The sequence below is a fragment of the Canis lupus genome, chromosome 10, assembly GCF_003254725.2.
Source record: "Canis lupus dingo isolate Sandy chromosome 10, ASM325472v2, whole genome shotgun sequence".
NCBI classification, from domain to species: Eukaryota; Metazoa; Chordata; class Mammalia; order Carnivora; family Canidae; genus Canis; species Canis lupus.
This window is the reverse complement of record NC_064252.1, coordinates 42,702,329-42,721,446: the sequence shown is the minus strand read 5'-3', so window position 1 is coordinate 42,721,446 and position 19,118 is coordinate 42,702,329. Positions and strand designations below refer to the sequence as shown.

Genomic DNA, 19,118 nt, shown 5'->3' with positions numbered 1-19,118 from the left:
TGAAATGATGTAGGAGCGTGGTGGAGGTGCTTATGTGGTTTGCCCCTGGGTTGTGCTTTCACCAGGAATTGACTTTGCTCTGCCTCCTCCCACCCCCCAGCACCTTCCAGCACCTTCCAGCACCCCTCAGATATGCAAGCTATTTTAATCCTACTTAAGAAAATAAGATGATGATGGTCGTTTTTTTTAAGTTAATGCTATACATTTCAAATACTGAATTTACATCACTGCTTTTTGTCAACCGACCTATATTGGTCACCAAGCTAGAGGGCAGAGAGCTAGGCCCAGGACATAACGATGATCAGAATCTCCTTGCTGTTCTGCAGGAGCAAGGTCTAATGGAAAAGCAGAAATAGGTGACACTATAGGATGCTGTCCCTACATTGGAAGGGATGTGCTCAGGTTACTGGGGGGCTTGCCTTGCTGGGGGAGGGGATCAGGGGAGGCTCTCTGCTGCGGAAGATAAGGGGAAGGGCACCTAGGTGGCTCAGTGGTTGAGCGTCTGCCTTGGGCTCAGGTTGTGATCCCGGGCTCAGGTCCCAGGATTGAGTCCCCAGGGAGCCTGCCTCTTCCTCTGCCTGTGTCTCTGCCTCTCTCTGTGTCTCTTGTGAATAAATAAAATATTAAAAGAGAGAGAAAGAGAGAGATAAGGGGAGCTAGACTCATGATGTGGGAGGGAGGGATAATTAGCATATCTGGGTTCTCACTTAGCAAGAGGAGTCAAGAATTAACCACTTACAGCTGTATTTTCAGTGCCAAGTCCTAGCTTTAAACAGGAACTTTTGTAGTCATACTGACTTATGGATCCTGACACATGAATTGACCACTAACACTGTATTTTGAGAGACGTGCCATCTGTCGTGCCCTTGAGAACTTTCTCTTCTCTGCTCTTCTCCTCAACGGAAGACAAGGCTCGAGTTCCATCAGGATCCCCTGTTAGAATCTGAGGCAAATCTTTAAAACTTGAACCCCTTGCTCCACAAAGGGTGGTCCTCGAGCAGCAGCAGAGTCATCACAAGGGATGGGTTAGCCTTGTAGGCTCTCGGGCCTCTCCACCAGGCCTGCAGGATCAGAATAGCCATTTTGACAAGCTCCTCAAGTGACTGGTGGGCACCAGGAAAGTTTGAGAAGCAGGGTTACCTCAAGCCTCGGCTGCGTCTGACCCTTCTGAGGGAGCAAGTCCATCCTGGTTGTAGAATTACCTTCATCTTCTGAAGGACTTGCCCCAGGGCTCAGGCTTGATCTTCTCACTCTGGAGCTCGGCTTCCCACCTCTTCAGAGATCGCCTTCTCTGAGGCAGTGGCTCCCTTTGTAGCTGTAGTTTTCTAGCTGTGATATCTGTTAACTGTTTGCAGAAAGAGGTGCTAACCTCCAGCCACCAGGGCAATGAAACCCAAATTGTCCTCCCCTAAACCCACAGTCCCTCCCAGCCTCCCGCCCTCCAACAGCCCTGGGGTGGTGAGGCCTGAGGTGGAAGGCAGCTGGAGCTGACTCCCGCATTCAGGGCTGTGTACACTCAGCATGAATTGCTGACAGCCGCACAATCCCTCCAGAGGTTGCAGGCTGTCAGGTCTATTTGGGGCCTAGCTCTCCCAGTATCTGGATTGTTTCTTCCATCCTTGGCTCCTGCAGCAACAAAGACAGGTCCACCTGCGGTGGACAAACCTGTCCCCCTTTGTCACTAAACTCCAGTTAAGGAATCTGCCCTTGTCTGGGGCTCTTTTGAGCCTTTGAGCATCTGGGGAAGCATGCAGGTGGTTCTCCCATGATTTAAGAATTCAGTATTATTTACCAGGATCCTGAGAGTCACTTAAAATACAGCATACCTGGGGAAATCAACAATGTTGGGCACTGGGTGTGTGTGTGTGTGTGTGTGTGTGTGTGTGTGTGTGTGTGTTTAAGATTTTATTTATTTATTCATGAGAGACACACAGAGAGAGAGGCAGAGACATGGGCAGAGGGAGAAGCAGGCTCCCTGCGCAGAGCCCAACGCAGAACTCGATTCTAGGACCCCGGGATCACGACCTGAGCCAAAGCAGGCGCTCAACCACTGAACCACCCAGGCGTCCTGGGCACTGTGTTTTCAAAGGCTTATATTTTTCACAGTAATTTCTGGGGGGAAGATCATTTTCATATCAATGTTTGCTATATGCAGACTCCGTTTTCTGCTAACAGTGATGCAGTTTGGTAAAGGGAAGTCCTGTTGCTACCGGTTTCTGACCAAGGGCCAGCAGTGGATCTGGCTGCAGACGCACTACTACATCACTTACCACCAGTGGAACTCCAAGCCCGAGTTCATCGTGTGCACACACTCGGTTGTCAGGTGAGGGCTGGGGCAGGGAGGGTGGGCAAGGAGCCACTCAGATGGAGCCCCCATTACCTTGGTACTCTCAGCTGCTGAAGAGCAAGCAAGCCCTGGGCTCGAATTTTTCAGCGGGCCCGAGCTGTACCCTGCAGGTCACAGAGTAGTCTCCAGAGCTCAGCTTCCTTCCAGGTACACAATCATATCTGCTCCCCCTGCCCGGTGGTGGACTGAGGACTCAGGCCCCTCCACAAACTTCATGCCCACTTTCAGGCTGCCAACATGTGACTTAGTGATTTACTGCTTCCCTAACCTCCTTCTACATTTCCCCCTCATCTCCATTCATCCCCCAGCCTTCCCTTGTCACTGTTTTGAGAAGAAAATTGAGGGGCTCCTGGGTGGTTCAGGGGGTTAAGTGTCTGCGTTCAGCTCAGGTCATGATCCCAGGATCCTCAGATGAGCCCTGTATTGGGCTCCCTGCTCAGCAGAGAGTCTGCTTCTCCCTCTCCCTCTGCTTCTCCCCCATGCTTGTGCTCTCACTCACTCTCTCTCTCTCCCTCTCCTCCACCCTCCCTTTCTCCCTCCCTCCCTAAGACTTTATTTTCTTCTCTCTCTCAAATAAATGAAATCTTAAAAAGAGAGAGAAGAAAATTAAAATTTTACCTCTAAATAACTCACAGACCTAGTCCCCTTTATTTTTAATACATTAAAAACCCCTGCTGGCAACTGAGGCAGTGTTGGGAATAGAGCCTGGCTGTGAGTGGGAGAGGGTTCCAAGCAGTTCCCAGTGGCCTTAGGGAGCCCCCAGCTCAGAGGGGATAAGCAGAGCTTCCCGGGGAAGCTGCATACCCAGCATTTCCTAGATGCGGGCTGTGTAAGGTCACAGTTCCAAAGGTAGAGAAGAAATGTCATTCATGGGGTTTTTAACCCGACTGCAGAGATTTTAAGGACATCAATCAGTTTGAAACTGGTCTGGAGAAGTAGAACTTGTGAGCAGAGCAAAGAAAGAAAGGTTATATATAGTGTAGGCATGTATGTATATATGACAGCTAATAGGTGGGTAGATATATATGTACACATAGATGCTATACATACTGCATTTTATATGTATATACATAAAAGATAGATGATAGATAATAAGTAGGTAGGTGGGTAGATAAATGGAGAGATACCATGCATACGTACATGCACACACACATGCATTTATGCAGTCCACAAGCAAATCTCTCTTGTTTCAGTAAGTGGGGAGAAATGCTGGTCTTTCTTGCCAGTGACCCTGACCATCACACTGCATGCCACTCTCAGGGACTTGATCTTGGCTGCTCACCACCCCCTGGCACTTCAGCAGCCAGTGGTTTCCGATGACAGGCCTGTCCACCTACTGCCACCCAGCCTGGGCCTTTGCCACCAGGGAAGGCTGGACGTCATCAACATTTTGGTCTTCAGACTCTGCCCTTGACCCTGCTCTTTCTCTCAATCCTCTACCTCCCAAATCTTGGGAATCTACTCTCAGAGAAAGTAGGAAGTAAACTAGTGAGTAAATAAGGTAACAAGCATTCCAGGGGCCCAAGAGCCACGGTCAATTCCCAAAGGCCCTCGCCCAGCCTCTACCTCCACTCATGAAACAGAGGCCACAGCTGGGGCCCTGCAGCCATCACCACACTGAATGGATTTACCCACGCTATTTTCAAAGTGGGTCCACAGACTAATCAGTACTCTGGGTCTGGATCTAGATTTGTTTGAGAGATAATGTTCAAAGGTTATAATTACTAGAAAAGTCATGTGTCACTTCCCTATGCACAGTCCAGACTGAGTAGGTTTTAAGAAAAGCTTCTGATCATTCAAAGGCCGAGGCTTATCCTGTAGATGAAAATATGTTTCTAAAGACAATTATGTTTGGAAGTCTCAGGGCATGGGGAGAAGCTAAGTAAAGGAGAAAGGGAATAAAAACATCCTGGAAAGGAAAATATTTTGAATATCACATTAGAAGTCACTCTGGTGGAATTTGGGCAGAGAATGAAACTCCTTCCTCAAACCAGTGATCAGACGAGCCTCCTTCGGGGTGACGCTTCTGGGGTGGGTGTCACGTGGGGTACCTCGATGTATCACACAAGCCCTCTTTGCTGTTGCCATCTGGAATGTCCCACCTCCAGCTGTGGTCTCTTGATTTCCCGATCAGTTATGCAGATGTCCGGGTAGAAAGGAGGCAGGAGCTGGCTTTGGAAGACCCGCCCCCTGAGGCTGTCCACGCTTCGGCACTAAAGGTATGCTGATCCCCACCAGCTGGCCAAAGGCGAAGTTTGCCTAAGTAAGCTCTTCCATGAGTTGTTATAATAAAAGTAGTAATATTTGTATTTGCTACACTCCCAGTACCATTCAGTACGTTTCCTGGGTGCTCACTTGTTTACCATCGTGACATTCCTGTGAGGCAGGCACTGTTATTTTCCTCACCCTTCAGAGGAGGCAGCACAGAAGCACACAGAGGATTTGACTTGCATACCCGAGGGTCCTGAGGGTTAGAACTCACAGAGCTGTATAGGAAACGGACTCCAGGGATGCCTGGGTGGCTCGTGGTTGAGCGTCTGCCTTCGTCTCAGGGCATGATCCCCAGGTCCTGGGATCAAGTCCTGCATCGGGCTCCCCACAGGGAGTCTGCTTCTGCCTCTGCCTATGTCTCTGCCTCTCTGTGTCTCTCACGAGTAAATTAATAAATAATCTTGAAAGAAGGAAAGAAGGAAAGAAAGAGAAAGAAAGAAAGAAAGAAAAAGAAAAAGAAAGAAAGAAAGAAAAAGAAAGAAAGAAAGAAAGAAAAAGAGAAAGAGAAAGAAACGAACAAGTGAGCCTCTGGACTCAAAGCATGATTTAGCAACTTCCTATCCTTATGAAAGTGGCTATAATGAGTCCACTTGGTATCTCTCCCAAAGATGAAAAGCTAGGGGCTTATTCCTTCATCCCATCGAGGTGTGGAATAATTTGGGTGCCCCTGTCCTTCTCTTGGCCTAAGTGCTGACGTACTGCCTCCAGGACCCAGGCCTCCCATGAGGAGACTGCCCATCATACACCCCCCATATTGTCAGTCACAAGCTGCACGTTCTACGTCTGTGTCTGAAGGTCACAGCCATGGTGGAACCAGCTTTGTGTCAGGGAGCTCTGCTAGTGAGGGATGTTTCCCTTCACAAAGCCTTACCTCCGACCCTCCTCTGCACTCAGCTCTCAGATCCCCCTCTAGCCAGGCTTTCCCCATCTCTGTCCTGGTGTGTCAGACAACTGGAGGGAAACGTGCAAGCAGACCAGAGCCCTGTTCCTCAAAGGTCACTCTTCCAGCAGACAGATATGTTGGGAGAAAAAGAAAGAAAGTAAGGAAGGGAGGGAGCATTGTATTTCTTCAAAGCCAAGAAGCTATCCATTGTAAGATCCATCATTATTTATCTCCCACTAAGAAAGAGAAGATGCTGTCGCCAATCTGTGAAATAAGGGTTTCCTTTCATCAGTTGGAAGACACATCCCAATTTCTGATATGTCAGAAAACATAGGGGAAAGCGTCTCTTATATTGGCGAAATGCGGTTCAAGTTCCAGGCTGCCCAGGGACCTAGAATCCAGACACTTTGGCCAGAAGCTGCCGCAGCAGCAGTAATACAATGACAGCATCTCTGGTCCATGAGAGTTGAGTTGGAAGGAAGGAGTAATCCCCCATAAGGCCCAGAGAGCAGCCAGTGTCTTTGGCGAGCCTCCCCTGCTGGCATGCTACGTGGCCGTGTGTTCCATGGTGATCCATCACCAGCGCACTGGTACGACACACCTGTCATTGTTTATGGGAGTGTTTATTGCTCAGCTCTGTCATATAATGCATCGTGTATCATGTCCGAGAACAGAACTAAGCTGTCCATAGGCAGGTGTTAGACACACCATACACCACGGCTCGCGAACAGGCATAGTGTGCATCATCCAGTCAGAAATCTGTTCTGGAGGTTTCTGATCCTAGAACCCAGTGGAACTTCTCATAAACATGCACATGTGTGTAAACACACAAATACAATCTCAGCCTGCCCCCTTTTAAAGGAAAAGCTCTGGAACAATGCCTTTCAAACTATTAGTGCTAATGGACAATTTGTTTAATTTCAAATCTGTCACTGACCGATGGTTTTGTGAAATGCAAGTTCCCATGCTTGAGTGTGATGTGCAGCTATGTCAGATGGCTATAGAAGTTTCTCAGAGCTTACTCTCATTGCCTGCACATATTTCTCTGCTGACCAGGTGTGAGCGATTTGCAAACAGCCATGGGCCAAGGACCCCACTCTGAAAGGTGTATCTAGGGGAGACTCTGACCAAGCAGCAGAGCCTCACAGTTGACATTTAGCACACCAAATCCAGGCACATCCTGTGATTCTGTTTTGCACAAAGGACCATAGGTCACATATCAGTCATTTCAGCCCTTCTCAGGCACATACACAGCATCCACCCTCCGGGGGAGTCATGACTCAAAAGACAGAATAGCTATATAGACTCACACCCAGAGATTTAAGACCAATACCATGGGACATAGAACCTAGTGGATGCCAGAAACATCACCATCCTCCTATGACTGGATAGGAGCGTGGCTTGGGAAAGCAAACATTATGTTTCTTCTTTAGCTTAAAAATTATCCTAACCCCTGTTTTCTTACACTTATGACACTAAGGAGTGCAGGATGGAAGGACCTCAGTGTTGGGAGGTCACAGTTGTTTTCTCATCACACAATACTTGAAGCAGGGGCATCCTGGGATCCAGGATCAGTTAGGATCCAGGAACCAGTGGACAAGAGATCATTGACCCTTTGCCTATTCTCCACTCCAGGGCCCTGAGGCTGCAGAGGAGAAGCAGTGGGGAGACCGTGGTGGGAGGTGCTCTGAAGGGTCCAAAGGCATCTGTTTCATTGGAGTGTTAACAATCCAGCACACTAGCACCCCCATTTCTAGAACTTGCCTCTTCTCTCCTTCTGGGAAAGCCAGGATTCTGGGCAATAAGGTGACAGTTTTAAGGAAAAAATAAATTGCAGCATCAGTTACGAAAATCTACAAAATCCAAGTCCAAGGTGAGGAAGCGTAACAGATACTGCTTGTATAAGGCCACAAACCTCTCAAAGATGCCTGGATTACATATATATACATATATCCTACCCAGATATGTCAGGATTTATTTCCAAATAGTTCTGATCTTTCTCCCTACACCCTCCAAATTTTCCCTCCTAGCTAGAGAAGAGCTAAAGTCACATAATTCATTCCCATCCTCTCGATGCTGAAATATGGATTGCATGTGTGTGTGTGCACGTGTGCGTGCATGCATGTCTGTTTCAGGACAAGGGCTCCAGCCTGGACCCTACGCAGCACTTTAATGCACTTGATGCTGGCACCTTGGGCCTTAACACCAATCACTCACCATCGGTGTCCTCCAGAAGCTCCCACAAATCCTCGCACACGGCCATGTCAGAGCCCGCCTGTGAGTATGCCGCCACGGATGGCAAGGGGGTGGGCGCCCCATGGGGGGCCAGGGCCCAGGGGCCCAGGCCTGAGCAGAGGGGGGCGGTCCCTGCCCACGGGGTGAAGCTGCCTTGCCGTCGGTACTCTTTCTTGCTTCCTTTCCTGCTGGCTTCCTGCCTTCCACCTCTCCGTGTGCTGGAGCCGCAGAAAGCAGGTGACACGCAGACCAGCTAGTCTGGCCGGGTTTGGGTGACTCCGGTAAGGTGTGAGGTCAGGCAATTGGTTGAACCGGGCGGTCATGCAGCTTGGGGATGGTTTGCTGGCGTCTCCCCGCTCCCAGGTGAGGTTGGAGGCTGACAGAACTTCTGTGCCTCTCACTCCGCTTCCGTTCATGCTGGCCTTCTTTTGTCAACCAGGCCCTTGTTACGTGGACACCATAGTCATTGTTCCCTTCTTTGGATAGGAAAGCCGTTTAGTATGTGTGAATCAGGAAGGTGATCGGTTGCTTTCTTCCAGCCACCCCGAGCAAGCTGATGGCAGAGGCCAGCACCACGGCTTTGCCGAGATCGGCTGCGCTGCCCCAAGAGCTCCCCGTGCCAGGGCTCAGCCAGGCAGCCACCATGCCGGTACGTGTGTGACTTTAAACTTCTCGGCTGGGGGTGCCACAGCGTGGTGGGGCTGGCCAGGCCACAGGACAGCGTGCTGCGTCTTCCCAGAGAACCAGTTGTACGTAGAGATTGAGAGTGTAGGGTGGCAGGCAGGGGTGGGAAGCTAGGTAATTTAAGTGGCCACCAATCTGAAACATTTTTGCTCCAAAATTAACATGAATGCTATACTCAAAGAATGCAAAATCCAAAAGAGTTTTAAAGATTCAGCTGGAAACCTCAAACCAGGGATCACCCCCACCTCACCTCGGAGTCTCTGAGGATACACAGGATCCTTCCATTTGGGCTCCTGTTTCACTCCAGTGAAAATGTTTGAGATGTCTGTGTCAACAAAACAATACGTCTGCATATATCAGGCATTCCCCTGATACACACCAGACCTCTCCAGAAGGTCAGGGAAGGAGTGGCCTTCTAGAAAGCTTGTTGGCTATATGAAAAATCACTGATGTACAGTTCTCCAGGTATCTCTTGCCTCATAAGGGGTCACCCCAAACTTAGTGGTGTAAAGCAACAGTCCTTTCTCATGTTCATGGGATCCAAACAGAGTGCAGTGGGGCTGACTCCTCTCTGCTGCCTGGTGTCGGAGGCCTTGCCAGCCCGGCCTGGGGAATCCACATCCCAGGTGGATCCGTACTCACCTCTGCCACCTGGGCTGGGCTGGGCCTGCTGAAGGCCACTAGGCCACCCACCCTCGACTCACATGGGCCTCTCCACACCTGGGAGCTGAGCTTCTCCCAGCACGGCGACTGGGTTCCAAGAAGAAATGTCTGGAGAGGGGGCTTTCCAGGAAGGCCAAGCAGAAGCTGCATGGCTTTCTATGACCTAGCCTCGGATGTCCCACCGTGTCACCTCTGCCATTCGTCTTGGGCAGAGCGGCCACAGCTCACTCACAGAGATGGGCCTAGACCTCCACCTCGGGATGGGAGAAGTGTGAAGAATTTCAGGGCCTGCATCCAGGTAGTCGCCAAATACTTTACATCCATCCCTCGCTGGCATTTCGGAGATGGGGGTGGACGTGCCACCTTCCTGCTTGCTGTCTCCCTGAAAGTTATGCACTTGAAAAGCTTGGGTGACATGTTTTATTTTCAAAACAAGCACGACAAAGGCCACTTTCTTTCTCCCCTACCACCTTTCAACAGGCTCATGAACCATGAACCCCATTCTTCTGGCAGTTAGCTGTCCAATAAAACTACCTTCTGCCACTGATGGAAGCCCGGTCCTGGTCCCTGCCCGCTGTGGGGACGCAATCGGGAGAATCTGAAGCAGGCTCTGGGTGTCCCTGTGCCTGGGGTTGCTCACTCAAAATTAGGCCTCCTGCTGTCACTTCCTCCCAATGTTGTCCAGGGTAACACTTCCCATTTGGGCTGCTTTCTGGGGTCCCTAGCGCCCGAGGACAGTTTGGAAACAACTTCAGAAGAATCCTTTGATTCTGCTTTTAAAACTCTCACTAGTCCATGAAGCTAAGTGTTTTACCTCTCGGGTCTACACTTTGTCTCGCCACCATCCCCCTGCCCTGTCCCGAGTGATCAAGAAACAAGGTCTGTGACTTAGCTGACCTCCCAGGAGTGTCTTGACTGGATTCCAGGCAGGGTCTGGTGAAGTTGCACCAGTGTTCACCGCCTGGAGGAATTCATGGACATATATATATGCATGGCACTAATGCATGTCCGTCTGCATTAGTGTTGAGCAGAAAGCGTCGGGACCACACGCAAAGCCAACACCGGTTATTAGCGCAACCCCATTCATACTGCTCAATGACACTGCTAAGAATGTATCAGTTTGGGAGAAGAGCTGCCAAATCCACCAAGAATGGCATCTAGGACAGAAGGCAAAGGAGGGGGAGTGGAGCAGAGCTGCCAAGCATGATGAGGAGGCATCACGGACCCCGAGGGACCCTAGAATCTTACTCAAGAGCACGCTGCACCCTTCACCAGCCATGTGTCAGCTCTGACTCGGTGTCCTGCAAGGGCAGCAGCATAGCCCACCTTCTAGAAGTGAGCTCTTCACTCTAGCGCAGGAGGGCCTCCTTTAAGCCAGAGAACCCAGCTGACCAAGGACACCCGCATACCTCTGGAATGGCCCAGAAGTTTATGTGTTAATAGAGGCCCCCTCTCTTCCCCAGGCACCCCTGCCGGCCCCATCATCCTGTAACCTTACACAGCAGCTCCTGCCTCAGACCATCCTGCAGAGCTCCCCTGCCCCCATGACACAGGTGAGTCTGGGACCCAGGAAAAGAGAAACCTGGTGGCAGCACTTCCCCACGATGTAATGCCTGCCTGGTACCCTCTGAATGTGGGGATGCACTGGTGCCTAAGTAAAGGTACTAAACCAAGATCCCAAAACAGGGAACGTTTCTCCCAAGGTGCCAGTAGGACACGTCAAGCTATGAATTCTCTCCTATACGTATGCGTCTGGCCACTGTCCTTTTCTTAATCTTCATTCATCTCTGTCACTCTTCCATGTTCCTCTTACTTTCTATGACTCCAGATTGGTTGTGTTATTTTAGGAAAATTTAAATTAGGCCAAATGTCATAGGGAGACTGCAAAATTGTAAGAGCTGTTGAGTCCAGAACTATAAATACCACATTTGGGTGTTTTTTTGTTTTTTGTTTTTTTTTTTAAGGATCATGGCTTTGCTGACTAATTGCTTCTTATTTCAGCAACATTTAGTGAGTTGCTACTCGTATCAGGCAGTGAGCGAGTGTGGGGGGCACCGAGTGATTGGAGCACAGTCCTTGCTTTTAGTAGGGCAGGATTCAAGGGAGGGGCAGGCATAGAAAGGGACCGACCTCCATGGCGGGGCATGTGTGTTTCTTTCAGAACCTGTAAGAAAATACCCCCCCACACACACCCCTGGAGGTAATGCCTAAGCTGGGCCTGGAAAAATGGGTAGGAGGTTGCCAAGTGGAGGGTCCACAGGGAAGAGGGCGCAGGTATGGGCTTCAGCAGGGAGCTTTGACAGTATGTGCCATGCTTGAGGCCTGGCAAGTGGCTGAATGAAACAGTGGTCATTCCTTCTGTGGCTGAGTAGGGCAGTGGAGCTGATTGGCATTATACTCCACTGAGGCCAGCCTCTGCTTTTAATCCCTTCATGGGCTTTTTAGCTTGGTTCTCCTCTCTGGCCCCAAGGGGGTCACAGGTAGCCTTTCACCAACACATGCCCCTGGCTGAGCTCTTGCCGAAGCGTGGACTCGGTGCAAACCTGTCACCACTGATGAAAACTCTTCCACAACATACGTCCCATTAACAGTGGTCTCCAATGCCTTCCTAGAATAAGGACACCTGCTAGCACATGCTCCTCGCTACAGTTAGGCTAGAAGGATATAAAAATTACTCATCCAGAGTCAACTAATTAAAATCGTCTATATTCATCCTCATTAGGAAAAAAAAATTCTCCTCGAATTTCCAAGGCACATTTGGTATGAAATTAGTAACTTTTTCAATCCAAAGGCACATAAAAGGAGAGTCCCTCTAACTTCTAGGTCTTGCATAGTAGCAGAATTTCTTTGTTTTATAATGCATAACGATGTGATTAAGGACTTCTTCAAGTTCTGATTTTGCATGTGTCAAACACCATTTTGATTAACAATGAGAGTTCTTAGTCTGTTAGGCATATTACAATTAATAATGACCACATTCCTGAAGATGTTCTTGCATAATGCTGACCTTTCAAGTCAGTCAGTTTTTTTCATACCTGCTCCGTGCAAAACAAGGGACACTCATTTTCTCTCTTCCTGTTCACCCATGTTATCACCCTAGCCCCCTATCACAAAAAGGGGGAAGAAATAAAATCCAAAATCTGAGAAATGGTTCCCTGGGTAGCTGGTGGTTTTGCTTCACACGGTTTTTCTAAAATGTCTGTAAATTAGAATAAATGTCTTTATCAAAAAGCCCATGATCAGGAATCGAACAAGAGACTCATGCCTGGGTGTCCTGTAATGCCTTGAGAAAATCAGAATAATGCTGGAAGTGACTAACACTTATGAAACACAGTGCCGGCCCCTCCCTGACTGCCCGGCCTCTCCCGTTTCCCTTTGGAGCCACCTGGGCAGCCCAGAGCCCCCTCTCTACCGGGTGAGCCAGACGTAGCTCCTGACTTTGTAGAACCCACTGCGGAAACTTCTGTGTTGTGTGTGTACGTGCGTGTGTTCAATCTCCTACCTGCTAGAACTCATTTTCGTTCTCAATCGAATTCTCTTTCAAACTCCCAGCTCAGTGTTTTGATTACTTACATTCTGCTGAGGGATTTTTGTGATACAGTCTGGCATAGCACAGGTATTTTTAAACTCGTGTTTAACAGCAGAACTTTTTCTTCTAAATGAAGGCTGAAGCCAGAGCTGCTCTGATTGAGGTGGATTTGGGAGGCAGGGGAGGTGCTGCTGGCAAAACCTCTTGGCCTCGCCTCACTCCTGAGACTCTGGATTCACATTTTGGCCCCTAGCACCTTCTAACTCTGTGATCTCAAGTGAGTCACATGCGTGACATGGCGTGTGATGTGAAGAATTAATGTCCTGCCACTGCTGGCCTGGGGCAGTGACTGGCAGGTGTGGGTCTCCGTAAATGGCAGCACCCACCTTTATTATCTGTACTGGCTCTTTTTATTATTATTTCGCCGCTGTGGTGAGTTACTCCATCCTTCGGTGTATCCCAGCTGTATCTGAAATTCTCCCAGCCGCCTTGCTCTTCCGTGTATGGGAGGGCAGAGGGCAGGGGAAGAGTCTCTGGAAGGGTTTGCAAAAGATGATGGGCAAGAAATGGAAAAGGGAGATTGTTGGGATAGAGATTGAGGGGAATAAAGGGTTTTTTTTTTTTTAAAGGAAGAGGAGAAGAGGGCGGGGGGAGAGGGAGGAAGGGAGGGAAGGCCCAGGCCAGCAAACACAAGAAACAGGAATTATTGAGTGCCCCCAGAGAGCCCAGAACAGAGTGCTGACCTCACCTGCCATGACCTGCCATTCACGTTTCCTGCAAGGAAACACCTTATGTCAAGGTGGACAGGTAACATGGGGCAGAGATCACCTGTAGAATCTTCCTAAAGCCATCGTCCATCCCAGGAGAGTGGTGAGAGACAGAAAAGGAAACTTGGCACTCTCCCGCAAAGCAGTCATCCTGTCCCTCCCCTAAGGTCACCCTCTGCCAGTGTTACCCTCAGGACAAATGTCAGGTGATAGTACTTAGTTCTTTTGTGCACAGACTTCTAAGAAGGTCACAGCAGCAGCCGAGCCTGGGGGCAGTGAGGGTGGGTGGTAAGGCCTCCATGGCCCCCCGCCAGTTAGGAGAGCAGGGCCCCAGTGAAATGTCAGAATCAAGTTCATTCGTGAATTGTTACAGAAGAGCCCTGCCTGCCAGGATCAGATTCAGGATAATGATATCCTGTGATATCCCAGATTGCCTGTGAACTGTCACCTGCTCTCCGATGTACTGCTTTTGACATTTGTCTCCAAAACCATTTGTCTGGCTAAGCAAATTTGGAATGGCATTTGGTGAGCCCTGCTTACAAAATCACGTCCCGATTCTGTGGCCCTCCCGGACTGCCGTGCATGCAGTACGTTAGACCTGCAGTTCCAGTGGGCCTCAGGAAAGCCCCCACGGGGACCCCTGGAATGCCTGGCATCCACCCAAAGCCCTCATGCACTGCTGAGCTCCCCAGCGGTGAGTCACTCAGTTAGGGACACCAGAAAGGGTGGATAAGGGAGCGGAAATGAAAGTGGGCAGGGCTGCTCAGAACAGCAGCAACATCTGTCTGCGAGGCTGAAATCACTCTTTCATCTGGTTGTATGTTTTGACTCCACCTTCAAGTTCTCAGCACAGTTCAGCATGTTCCAGACCATCAAAGACCAGCTGGAGCAGCGGACACGGATCCTGCAAGCCAACATCCGGTGGCAGCAGGAAGAGCTCCACAAGATCCAGGAGCAGCTCTGCTTGGTCCAGGATTCCAACATGCAGGTGATGCCCCTTCCTGGGCCAGGGGCATGCCATGGTCTCTGTCCTCCCCGCCACCCTGTGTCACATTTGTCCATCCTTCCTGGAGGGAGCAGGACTCCCGCCAGAGTCCCCCTGTACTGCCTTAATGAGTCCAGCTTACTAAGCATATTGAAATCTCCAACACTAAGTACAAGGACTGAATCCCACCTCCTGCATCCCCAACTCCTGGCCAAACATGCACATCACATGACACCCTCCCCATTTACCCCTCTCTCTGTTGGGCACATAATGTCTACACATCCCCTGCGTTTTCATTCATGAGTGGTGGTTGATTGTCTTGCACTACTGCTGGCCTCCCTCCTGCGGGCTTATAAACTCCTAGCGCCTGTATAACTGCCCCACTGCTGGTGGGGGACGTGGACGCAACCGTGCTGTTGCCTCTCATCCAAAGCATTCATGCAGGCAGATATGGGAAATGATGAGATCTGCACCCTGCACCGAGGGGGACAGCAGAGGGAGCCTGGGGGCTGGCAGTCAGCACCCTGACATCTCCGGGCCACCCCATTTGTGGCAGGCTGGTTGTGGCACTCTGCATGGTCTGACAACCGCAGCTTTTAACCATGACACCCTGCCCTGAATGTCGCTTCTCTGAATCCTTTTGGAAGATTGCCTTTGGAAGGAAAGCTGTGTGTGTGTGTGTGTGTGTGTGTGTATATATATATATATATATATATTAGTTCTCTTTCAAGGATAAATGATTTTTAACAAATTTCACTTGTATCAGTCCAAGACTGTTCTTCCCAAGCGCACTCTTTTGACCCAGGCTCTAATGGTGAGTGTAATTCCAGCTCGCCTTGGAGTCCACCTCAGAGCTCTAGGCATTTGCACCCTCCTTAGGGGAGCAGAAGGAAGCAGGAGAGCCCCTTGGGTCATAGGGCTGGAGCCCCGGGGGCCACGGGCAGCCCCCGAGCGGGCGCAGCAGCCGGCAGGTGCGCGCTGAGCTAACGAGTGATGGGGCTGCATTGCTGGGCAGCGGGAGGCACCTGCTGCCTGCCCTCCCGCCTCCAGGGCACCCCCCCAGGTGCTGCCCCTGCTCACCCCCCACCCCCCTTCAGAGGGCCCACCCACAGCTGGCCGCACCCACAGGGGACCCAGGAGAGGACCACAGTGTTTACAGGAAAAGAAATGGAGTCATCGTGGTGTCAAAGTCCCCTTTTACTTATTCCTTCCCAGCTGTAATATTTTCTCACTGATCCAGGGCCCGATTGGCAGAACTTGCCTGACTCCAATTACTTGAATGGAATTTTTACACTAACAGGAAGGGGGAAATTGAGCCAGAAACTGCTAAAAGCAAGGTAGGCGTATGAACATCCTCCTCAGAGCCCGGGCTTTTCTATTTCCTGCCTTTTCCACATTCAAGCTGAATTCTAAAATAACAGGCAGCACAAGGTTATCTCTTTCACTCCTTTTTATGAAGAAGTCTTATTTTTTTTCCCTCGTGACCAATGCATTCTGTTTCCCCCCGAAGTATATATTCCAACAGGGCACCTGAGTTTTGTAAGGGTTGATGTGGAAATCAAAACCTCCAGTGTGTTCCTTCCCTGTTTTCGTTCTTGTGACCTTATCTTTGCAGTGGGATTTTCCAAAGAACATGGAAATCCACAGATAGTCCAACCAGAGAATGGTTCCTCCAGCAGTCTGCCTTCTTATAGTTTTACAAGTTTACAGATTTAAAGAAATACATTCCAAAATGTTTAACTAAAATGCAATACTCGTTTTTTTTTTAAAAAAAAAAACTGCATGGTTTAAGCGTAAAGAACAAGCAAAAATTACTCCACCCCTTCCCCCAGAAAGGTAGGAGTGGGGAGGAGAGATTAAATAAGAATGGCAAAACGTTGATAATTGTTGAAACCTAATGATAATATGTGGGGTTTAATTATGCCTCTATTTTGTGTATTTCTAAGATGTCCTGTGATAAGTAAGTATTGGTAAAAGTAGATTAGAATAATGAAAAACCACATGTGAGGATAAGATTGGTTTATTCATAAAAATTAGAAGCTTTTTTTTTTCCTCTAATAACTTTTTCTCTTTAAATGTGGAAACTGTTTTTCTCAAACTTTGTATGATGTTGACCCCGGTGACTTTTAAGAAGTCATGTTCCTAAGCCATAAAATCCTACATTATTGTGGATAAATCAGAGGCATGGATACGCACAGCAGCAAACCAGGATTGCCCCCCACAAAATCCTTTACCCAAATGTTGGTGGACTTTCCTACTTGACTTCAGTGCCCTGGAACTTTCATTGAGCCTATGTGTGCATGTGATGCTTGCTGAGTACGACTGGAGGAGAAATATAAAGAAGGGGTTATGAGGGAGAAGTCCTCTAGGCTGTTGGTGTTTGCTCCTTGGTGGAGTCATGAAGGGAGCCACTTGGGAGAGCTGTTCTGGGGAAAGGCTGTTGTCACCCCCTGCAGTCCAGAGAAGGATGCCACTTGCTCTCTTTTTGAGAGTATGTGCGCCCTCTACTGGCTACTCAAAGAAATGCCCGGAAGGGCACCTGTAGCAACAGCATTTGAGTTCCTTTATTAGTTGTTTCCTTTTTTTTTTTTAAAGATTTTATTAATTTATTCATGAGAGACGCAGAGGGAGAGGCAGAGACACAGGCAGAGCGAGGAGAAGCAGGCTCCCTTCAGGGTAGCCTGATGCAGGCTTGATCCCAGGACCCTGGGATCACGACCTGAGCCAAAGGCTCAACCGCTGAGCCCCCCAGGTGCCCCTTGATTACTTCTTTCAATCATCCATCTTTCTCTCCTTTCTTCCATCAATCTATCCATCCATCTATTCACCCATCATTCCTTCTTTCCACCTATCCACCTATGCATCCATCCGTCCTTCCATCCATCTGTCCTTCCATCCATCCTTCCGTCCATGCACCCACCCACCCTTCCTTCTGTCCCTTCATCCATCCCTCCACTGGCAGACACCCATTATGTATCCAGCTCTTGGCTAGGCACTGTGGGAATACAGAGATAGGCAGCAAAGGTAGAGGATGCCTTCTACCCTCAGAAGGCACACATCAGTGAGACAAAGTAGCAAACCCAGCAGTCTCTGACATAACATGAGCAGAAATAATTTGCCCTTCTCTGAGCAAAAGTGTCATTTATTTATTCATTCATTCATTCATTCATTCATTTAATTCATTTATCTCTTAGACATTTTTTCTATGCCCTAAGAGGCAAGGGAACGAAGAGCTCCTTTTTTCATTTTAAATATCGTCATTAACATTGATTGAGCCCTATGTCTCAGAATAAATCTCATTTAATCCTTTAAGAGATATGTGTTGTTGATGTCAGTGTTTTATTAATGAGGAAACTAAAGCTTTGAAAAGCCATGAAAATTGCCCAAGGTCACACCAGTAGCACATGGTGGGGTTGGCATCTGAACTAAGCTGTGTTTGAAGCTACGTTATACTGCCTGTCATAAATAAAGGTTGCATTTACTTGAAATCTAATCAGAAGGTAAATTGTACCCTACCAGAAAAATGTATGTTATGTAATTTGAGTGTTGAGTTTTTGCTGAAGTGGTGAAATGTAGGTCACCATGTGTGTTATAAATAAGCCATATTATAATAGGTAGCTGGGAACCCATAAAGTGTCAATCCCCCAACAGAATCTGTGATGATGGATACCCAGAAAATTCTCCTTAACTTCTAAAGTGACAAAGAGCTCTCACGCAAAACTTCTCTGATGGAGGTGGGGGGGGGTGTGACTGGACAGGAGGGAGATCTGGGGGTGGGGGAGGTGGTGGGAAGGGCACCAGGTGGGAACCTGGTCCAAGTCAGCCCCCACCCACCTCGGGCCTCTGGGAGGCAGCTCAACCTCACCCATGAGGCACACGCTTGAAGTGACTGATCCTGAAGAGCTCCTGCAAGTGTCTGCTTGGTGTGGTTCTACCCCTGCCTTTCCATGATCACTCTGTCACTCGGAGGTGTCAGCATGTCCGTTCTGTGCTGGTTTGGAAGTGGTACTGAGCTGAGTACGGGAAGGGGGGTTAAAACCCCAGATGCTGGAAGGAAGAGGGCCTCCCTCCTGAAGAGCTCAAAGCACCAGGCCTAGAAGGCCTAGATTCTTGCTGCTTGGCAAGAATCCAATATATTAGATAATGTTAGTTTTCAATGCCCACAGGACCTTTGGTTGAAAGAGCTGATCTTAGGTTTAAATTATGATAAAAAGTATTAAAGTTGTTCTTCTTAAGCCTTTAGAGTCAATTTACAGATTACATTTTATTTACAAATCTACTAATTTGGCCTAAAAGTAACAGTGCTTTTACTTTTTTATTTATGTTCCGTTAATTTATAAATTTAACAGATTGTAAATAATCAGCATTATCTACAAAAGCCATTAATCTGCAAGTTCATTATATCTAAATCCTTCAAACATTTCATGTGCCTAACATGGCAGACATGTAAACTTAAGAAGTGAAATCTTTGTAAGCACTTAACCAATTTCTTTAAACCAAATACACCGGGGATACCTGGGTGGCTCAGTGGGTGAGCATCTGCCTTTGGCTCAGGGCGTGATCCTGGGGTCCTGGGATCAAATCCTGCATCAGGCTCCCCTCGGGGAGTCTGCTTCTCCCTCTGCCTGTGTCTCTGCTTCAGTGTGTGTGTGTTTCTCATGAATAAATAAATAAAAATCTTAAAAAATCAAATACACCAAACTTACAAATGAAGTAGATCAAGATTCTCATAAACCCTCATTCTATAAACTTGA

At 48.6% G+C, this 19,118-nt stretch overlaps 1 protein-coding gene across 3 annotated transcripts in view; it reads left to right on the top strand.

Annotated features, from left to right (window-relative positions):
- The window catches only part of NPAS2 (neuronal PAS domain protein 2), a 158,709-nt gene that overhangs the window by 130,045 nt on the left and 9,546 nt on the right, over positions 1-19,118 (top strand). For all 3 annotated transcript variants that reach the window (XM_049115443.1, XM_025463851.3, XM_025463850.3), the window contains exons 11-16: positions 2,176-2,323; positions 4,482-4,566; positions 7,637-7,778; positions 8,276-8,385; positions 10,547-10,636; positions 14,221-14,367. In XM_049115443.1, the coding sequence (XP_048971400.1) occupies positions 2,176-2,323; positions 4,482-4,566; positions 7,637-7,778; positions 8,276-8,385; positions 10,547-10,636; positions 14,221-14,367 (722 nt within the window). The remainder of the gene's footprint in view (positions 1-2,175; positions 2,324-4,481; positions 4,567-7,636; positions 7,779-8,275; positions 8,386-10,546; positions 10,637-14,220; positions 14,368-19,118) is intronic.